Source organism: Gossypium raimondii, chromosome 12, assembly GCF_025698545.1.
Source record: "Gossypium raimondii isolate GPD5lz chromosome 12, ASM2569854v1, whole genome shotgun sequence".
In the NCBI taxonomy this organism is placed as follows: Eukaryota; Viridiplantae; Streptophyta; class Magnoliopsida; order Malvales; family Malvaceae; genus Gossypium; species Gossypium raimondii.
The window spans coordinates 49,922,108-49,930,561 of NC_068576.1; the positions used below are offsets into that span (position 1 = coordinate 49,922,108).

General features: G+C 33.0%; 1 protein-coding gene and 1 pseudogene across 1 annotated transcript; one reads left to right on the forward strand and one right to left on the reverse strand.

Annotated features, from left to right (window-relative positions):
• Nucleotides 1-327: 327 nt before the first annotated feature.
• On the reverse strand, nt 328-2,390 carry LOC105764810 (pyruvate dehydrogenase E1 component subunit alpha-3, chloroplastic). The gene is made up of 3 exons (XM_012583573.2): nt 1,947-2,390; nt 1,054-1,834; nt 328-824 (listed from the first exon to the last, which is right to left on the reverse strand). The coding sequence occupies exons 1-3, from the start codon at nt 2,160-2,162 to the stop codon at nt 547-549; spliced, it is 1,275 nt and encodes a 424-aa protein (XP_012439027.1). The 5' UTR covers nt 2,163-2,390; the 3' UTR covers nt 328-546.
• Nucleotides 2,391-3,824: 1,434 nt separating this feature from the next.
• On the forward strand, nt 3,825-5,413 carry LOC105764812 (protein IQ-DOMAIN 17-like; annotated as a pseudogene).
• The last annotated feature ends 3,041 nt before the right edge of the window (nt 5,414-8,454 follow it).

Here is an 8,454-nt window from a genome sequence, read left to right on the forward strand (position 1 = left end):
ATTAAGATTAATTAGGAAAAAGGACTAAAGTGAATAAAGGGTAAAAGTTGAATTGCAGATTAAAAGAAAATAAAAAGACCAAAATGGCAAATAAGCCATTTAGCAAAAGTTGAGGAGCAAACAAAACAAAAATCTAAGATTTTTGTTTTGTTTAATTAATATAAATAAATAAATTAGTTATAAATTTTTATTTCATAATATAATATAATATAATTATAATATAATTATTATAATTTAACATAATTAAATTTTTAAGTAAATAAATAATTCATTCTGGTGTTGCAATTGAAAATGGTCCCAACTTGCAAACTGTATACAAGAAAAATATGATGAAAAATATGAAGACCATCAAACTATGAGCATGGCAGGAAATAGAGCCTACCAAGCTTTGTGGTTTGCCATTCAAAGCAATTTATCCAAAAGAACAAATGGAAAGTATGTCACGAACCCAAAATTTCATATGGATAGGCAACCTAAACATATGTGACCATGAAATAATAAATAAGTTGACATAAATAGTTTTGATCAACCTCCTATTTTGAAAGCTTAGACCTGAGCAGTGCCTTCAGTGAACTTTGGGTCCTCACATCTATATCGGCCATCAGGTCCGATTCCAAAACCTTTTGGATCTGCAAATACATTTTCGAGCAGTTGGCTTTTAGAAGGAACAGGGCTTTCGTCTGCAAACTCAACGGCTTCCTCTACCACCTCATCTATCTTTTTATCTATAGCCTTCAAGTCTGCTTCACTGGCCAGACTGTTGTCAATGAGGTATTTTTTCAGTGCTGTGATGGGATCTCTGGCAGCATAGTGAGCTTTCTCAGCTGCCAAACAAGAACCAAGAAATTGAATCATTTTATCTTTCAGTCCCCACACTTTAATTTCAAGCATAATATAACAAACATATTTCCATGGAACATACAGAGTTAATCAGTTCAACTTTAAGACTATTTTAGGACTAGCACAACACACATGGATGCAACTTGTTCTTGTTTTATCAATGTAACAATAGCCCTAGCAATAACAAATAAGCAAAGATGATGAGAGGCTTACCAGGGTCACGAAGCTTATCAGGGTCAGCCAATGAATGTCCTCTAAACCTATATGTTTCACATTCTACCAATGTTGGACCTTCTCCTCTCCTAGCTCTGCCAATTGCTTCCTTAGCCACTTCCCTCACTTTCAATACATCCATCCCATCCACATGAACACCCGGCATCCCGAAAGCTGGTCCTTTCTTATAAATTGGAGGAACAGAAGTAGCCCTCAAATGAGACATCCCAATAGCCCACAAATTGTTCTCAACAACAAACACGATGGGCAATTTCCACAACGCTGCCATATTCAAACACTCATAGAACTGTCCATTGTTACAAGCCCCATCCCCGAAAAATGCCGAAGTGACGTGATCGCAATCCGCTTCTTTCAAAACCTCCCTCTTATACTTAGAGGTAAAAGCCGCACCGGTGCCAATAGGGATTCCTTCACCAATAAAAGCGAACCCGCCAAGCATATTGTGCTCCCTCGAGAATATATGCATTGATCCACCTTGGCCACGGCAGCAGCCGGTGGCCTTACCCAAGAGCTCACTCAGGATAGCACGTGCAGGGATGCCTTTGCTTAAGGCCTGCACGTGATCACGGTAAGTACAGGCGATGGAATCTTGCTGCTTTAAGAGCTTAATGAAACCAGTTGAAACAGCTTCTTGGCCATTGTAAAGATGAACGAAACCAAACATTTTACTATCGTAATACATCTGAGCACACTTATCTTCAAACGCTCTTCCTAATACCATATCTTCGTATAATTCCAACCCTTCCTCTTTTGTAATTAACTAAAATTTTAAAAACAGAAAAGAAATTTAAACATAAAATAAATAAATAAATAAATCCACAGATTTGGTATGAAACAGATTAACATAAAGAAAGTAAAAATGGGGTTGTTACTAGATTGGGGGTAGATTTGGATTTGTTTTCCTTGACGACGGTCAAGGATCCACGGCGGAGATTCAAATTGGAAGAAGAACTAAGGAGGATGGGTTTGCGGGTGGATCCGAGGAAGGCTGAGGCGGTAGTGGGGATTGTAAGAGGGTTGTTTTGAGACGTGGTGTTGAGAGGGAATGGTTGGGCGGCAAACTTGGAAGGTGAGAAAGCTGTAGCCATTTTCTTACTAGTGGGGAGGGAAGAAGGAAAAGGAGAGAAAATGGGAGGTGAAGAACGAAGAGAAAGTGGGGAGGAGAATATAAAAGAGAGTAAAGAAACAATGGGGGTGGAAAGGGATTGAGAATGGTCGCAGAGAGGTTGGAAGGATTTTGGTAGGGAAAACGTTTCCTACTAGGAGTGTTTTCCTTATTTTGAGTAATTTCCTCCAAAAAGAACATAAAATAGTGAGACTTGGGAGTTGGGAAATGGAAAATTTGGTTTTTTTTTTTTTAAATGGTTTAAATAGCCCCAAAACGACGTCGTTTTTTCCAACCGACCCAATCCGGTCCGAACCGCCTAGGATCCACGTGTTTTTGGATGAAGGGTCTAGTTTTGTTCATAGTCCTTCCTATTTCTAACGGTTTCCAATTAAGTCCTATTTCGTTTTTTAATTTGTACCCTATTAATTTTTTTTTTCAGTTTAGTCCCCCGATTTGCCCAAAAACGGTGCGTTCAGGGTATTTGGAATTATATCTATTTTGATCCCTGGTTATTTTCGTTCAATTTATTTTGATCCTTATTTTTATTTTATTTTTATTATTATTTACAGTTTGTATCCCTAACTTCATTTCGACTTCAATTCAATCATTAATCTATTTAACTTCAATTATTATTATTATTATTATTATTATTATTATTATTATTATTAAACTGTTTTATTTAATATTGCTTTATTTATTTGTTTGTTCGCTTAATTTCAATTTTAATTAAACTTTTATTAGTTTTTATTTGTTTGTTTACTTATTATTATTATTTATAATTGGCTTGTTTTATTTTCTTTATTTTTCCCTTATTATTGTTATTTCATTATTTATTTATATTTTTATATAGTTTCAAAATTTATATTATTCATTATTATTAATGTTATTTATATTATCATTTTCATTATTATTATTCTATTATGCATAATAGTACCATGATTTATTATTACTATTATATCTTTTATATTTTATTAAATATATTATGCCATTATTACTATGAATTTATGTTGCATTATCATTATTCGCTAAGCATGATTTTTTTAACTTTTAGCTCTTTTTTATACCATACCGAATAAATTAAATACGATATTTCAAATGTTATATTTGTTTTCGCATCGATGCATAAAAAAGATATTTTTAAACGAGATTAATTTTATTATATTGGAATTAGAAAGATCGTATTCTAATTTACGGAATATGATTTCTTTCTAAAACCGAGATAACCGAATATCTTTCAAAATAAATAAATTTTTTTAGCATTTTTTTTCGTTTTCGGGATCCAAGGTATTATGTCCTAACCTACAGGACATAATCCCTTCTTCTCGATTAACTTGAAATAAACCCTTTTTTTCTTAAAAATTGATTTAGTTAACTATTTTAACAAAAAATCGTATTTTAAAGTCTCCTATTTTTCAATTTTCGATACTAAGATATCGAGTAATCAACTAGTTACCAATTTTAGGCGTTACAAGGGTATTAACCCTTCCTCGAGCGTAACCAACTCTCGAACCCGTTTTCCTGGATTTTGTAGACCGGAAATCATTATTTTAGTAAATAAAACTTTTTATTAAAATGATCAAATTACGAGCCGATCCAATCACACCTTATAAAAAAAGATTGGTGGTAACTGTCATTTTCCGTTTTCAAAAAAAAGGGTTTCACAGTGATAATGAAGGCCAGGAGAGCTCTACGTGCGTTAAAAGGGCTAGTGAAGTTACAAGCTTTAGTGAGAGGTCACAACGTGAGAAAGCAAGCCAAGATGACGCTTCGTTGCATGCAAGCACTGGTTAAAGTTCAGTCTCGTGTTTTAGACCAAAGAATGAGGCTCTCGCACGATGGTTGCAGCCGGAAATCAGCAGTTAGCGACACCAATAGTGTTGGGAATCACGGTATCTTCTAAATATATCGGATAGAAGATCATTAGTAAGTGTTTTAAGCCTTTTGTTTATGACTTTATGTGTGGTTTAAAGATTCAGTTTCTTATTTGCCTTGTCTGTATGTCTGTGTGTGCTCTAGTCGAGAGAAGGAAGTAGCATAGCAGATGATTGGGACGAAAGGCCACACACAGTTGAAGAAGTGAAAGCTATGTTACAACATAGGAAAGAAGCTGCTTTGAAACGCGAAAAGAGCTTGTCACAAGCACTGTCACAACAGGTTCATGTTCGGTCTTTAACCATGTCTTGTTGTATCATATTGTAATGATTCATATAAACCAATTTGACCGTAAAATAGATGAGGAGAGCTCGAAGGAGTCCGTCAATGGGGGGACAAGATGAGTGGCTTGATCGTTGGATGCCTGCTAAACCATGGGATAACAGAGGAAGAGCTTCAATGGATCAAAGAGATAATGTCAAAACTGTTGAAATGGACACTTCACAGCCTTATTCATATGTAGCACCAAATTATAGAAGAACAAATTCAAACCATTATCACCAAAGGCCTAGTTCACCTCTCCATAGGGCTCAACACAATGCACAACCTTTCCACCCTTCTCCAATTACACCCTCTCCATCGAAAACACGTCCGGTTCAAGTACGGTCTGCGAGCCCTTATTGCATTAGGGAAGACCGAACCTCGTTTTCATCATCACAAAAACCAAGTTTAAGGTCCAATTATTATTACACAGACAGGGTTAGTACTCAAGCTAGTACTAGTATAAACAATGCTACTACATTGCCTAATTACATGGCAGCAACAGAGTCTGCAAAGGCTAGGATTAGGTCTCAAAGTGCACCAAGACACAGGCCATCGACACCAGAGAGGGACCGAATCGGTTAAGCAAGGAAAAGGCTATCGTTTCCCGTCCCGAAACCATATGGTATCGGGATGGGGTACAGAGGTTATGGTCATAGCTTGAGGAGCCCGAGTTTTAAAAGTGTAAGCAGATCGCAATTCGGATTGGAACGACAGTCTAACTATTCATCTTGTTGTACTGAGAGCCTTGGTGGTGAAATGTCACCATCTTCAACTAGTGATCTACGAAGGTGGTTGAGGTGATCCCATCAATGTAGCTGTTGGTTTTTACTAGTTTTATAGTGTGTTTCCATTGTTGATTTTACCAATTCTTGGTTGAAATTCAAGCTTTATAAGTGAGGCAGCTGCGATGAACCCTTCCTCACTGGGATCTTTCATGAGATTCATAACCAAATTGAGTGTCTAATACTATAAAGTAACTCTGTAATTCTGTTTTGTCATAACTTTTTAATATATTAAAGCTTATCATCTTTTCCATGTATGGTATTCAAGTTTGGTAAGTTTCCACCCCCGTGAAGATATTGCTCAAAATTTCCCATCTTTATTTGGATTCAAAATAAGGATAATTTTATCGTTTTCATCTGTTTTACTGTTTGAAATTAGTCTTATTCAGGTGACACCATTGCTTTATAAACAATGATAGATGTTAGAGATAGGGCAGGAGCCAGTAGAGATGCTGTTGGTGGGCTAAGATGATAGCTACTTTTTATAATCTTTTATCATGTCCATTAAAAGAGGGGGTAGGCTGAACATGATCTCAATAATGAAGAGGAAACTGAAACAGGGCATGTGGTATGTTTTTTCTTTTAATTTTTTTATGCCATTGACCCTCATTGGTCACTGCCAGTCTTATCTTTCATAGAAATTCAGAATAACAATAATGAAGGGGAAATGATTTTCGATGGGGTTTCGGGTTGTGAGATAAAAAGATACTTGTGCTTCTTTGGGGATGTTTTATATGATATGATATGATTGCACCTATTGCCAGTCTTTTATCTTTTGCAGGTCTTTCATATGGTCTTGGGTTTCTGATCTGTAGATACCTTTGTAACTTGGGAGTTGTAGCTTTCTCTTTCTACATGTGAACAAAAATTAATATTTTTCGTTTTATTACTTGAATTTCAATTTGAGAATTAAGTTTATTGTAATTTTAAATTTAAAAATTAAAATTTGATAGTGTTACATTATGAAATTATACCACATCAAAATTTATGTGTTATATTTAATATTTTAATAATTGTATTATATTTAATATTTTAATAATTGTATTTGTAATTGAATAGGTTAGACCATCAATTTTGATTCAATTAGTCTGATTGTTAAATCAATAATAATTAAAATTTCATAAAAATCTAAAAATATAAAAATTTATTAAATCGGTTCTACTTGTTTAATTGTCAATTTTTATCCCGATTTTTTATTTTACCAATTTTAAGTAGTTTTCAAGTCAATAGGTTCAACCCTTTTGTTCGAACCATTATATCAATCAATTCTTAGTACGCCTGATTCGGTCCTATTTTAATAGCACTGATCATATAATTAGGTCTTGACATATTAATCCATGTTCAAGTGTTAAAATAGAAAAAAAATGCATTTATAAAAACAAACCTAATTATCAAATTCAAGAATAAAAATATATTATTCCTATTAAAAACATTCTTAAAATTCAAATTAAATTTAAAGTATAATCCAACCGTGAAACAAAATTTTTTAATCACTCACAAAGTTTAAACTTTTATAGTTTTATTTAACAGTATCGAGTGTTTTTTTTTTTCCCAATTCGACCCAACATGTTTTATTTTTGCTATGGGACTTAAAAGCAATGCATTGACAGCAAGCGTTGGAAAAAAAAAAGGAACATTTATCAGACAGCCAGCCCCAGGAGACCCCACATCTGTGGTAGCTACAATGCTTATGATAGTTACATCTTAGAATCTACTTCAAATCACTATTGCTTGATTTGGGTCTTAGATTTTCCCCTTTTTTAGAAAAAGATAAGAGAAAGTCCGGATATCTCGAAGTATAAAGATGTCACATCCAGTAAGTTAGGACACGGCACCTCGTATTTTGATAGTAAGCTTGCCTTTATTTTTTATTTGAACCTCATTTATTTCAATTTTAAAAGGATATCCGGTTATTTAGGATCACAAGAAAAATCGAAACCCAGTAAGTTAGGGCACGACTTCTCGAATTTCCAAATACGGAATATTGCCTTGTTTTGAAATTTTAAAAGGATATTTTAGCTATTTGGTTGAACGAAAAATCGAAACCCAGCACGTTAGGGCACGTTTTCTCGATTTTCCAAACGCAAAATATTATCTTATTTAGGAAAATTTTTCTTTTGATGTATGGTAAAATATGTATAGCAAAACAATAATGAATATGATGGCGTAAAAATAATACGAGTAATAGCAACGAAAATAAGATGATAAAAGGGACAAATCAATAACATACAAAGTGGCAAGTACATAGGCAAATAAAAGTTGAACCCTTCTTTCTAAATAATAATGAAAATGTAAATAAATAAATAACGAATAGATGTAAAAGACGTATATACATGAATGTACACAAAATTACGAAAATATGAAAAATCTGCATGTATACATATTTTAAAATCATCAATTATAAAATGTGTGTAATGATGTATATATATATATATGTATATGTATATGTATATAAAAATGTGAAATGTTTAAAATATAAGAGTATGTGTATACATGTATATTTATAATAATAATAAAAGTGCGTATGTATATGCTGTAGAAATGTATGCATGTTTATATATATATGTGCTTTGAAATTATAAAATGAAAAACATTTATATGTATGTATATATATGAGTTATAAAGTATACATGCATGTATATACATGTATTATAAAACGTATGTATGTAAGTGTACACATATGTGTATATATATAAGGTATATAAATAAGTATGAAAATTTATATATACAAATAAATTTAAAAAATATGTACGTATGTATATATATGACAAAATGTAAGTATGTACATATACAACAAAATTTGAAACTAAAAATGACATAAATAGGTAAATCATAACAATAATAATAATAATGTAATGTGATAGTAATAATAATATTAAAATGATTAATTTAATGATAAAATAACTAAAATAACAAATAAAGGATTAAATTGAAAACTAAACTAAAATTTAGGGTCAAAACTGTAAATAAATAAAGAAAGGATTGCCAGTGATCGAAATGAAATGCACTGAGGATATGGGGGACTGGCCGCGCAATATTCGCTCGTCCTTATGCGCATCATTTTGTGCAGGACTGGATTGGAACAAGCGAAAAATTATATGGCCAAAATTAAAATGCAACAAAAGGCAGCATTGAATATGCCGCAGGATTGGAGGGATCAAAGGCGCAAATTACCCATCAGGGGAAGCATGCGCAGGTCTTCCTCCCTTAAATGACGCCGTTTTGTGCTTTAAATAAATAGAGAAAAGAAAGAAAAAAAACATTTCAGTTTCAATTTAAAAAAAAAACAGAGAG

What these genes read in the sequence shown, in the direction of transcription:
- LOC105764810 (XM_012583573.2), bottom strand. Translation starts at nt 2,162, where the DNA reads ATGGCTACAGCTTTCTCACCTTCCAAGTTTGCCGCCCAACCATTCCCT. An exon ending in CCAAATCTACCCCCAATCTA is followed by an intron (nt 1,835 to 1,946) that starts GTAACAACCCCA and finishes TTAAAATTTTAG; the next exon opens with TTAATTACAAAAGAGGAAGG. An exon ending in TGATAAGCTTCGTGACCCTG is followed by an intron (nt 825 to 1,053) that starts GTAAGCCTCTCA and finishes CTTGTTTGGCAG; the next exon opens with CTGAGAAAGCTCACTATGCT.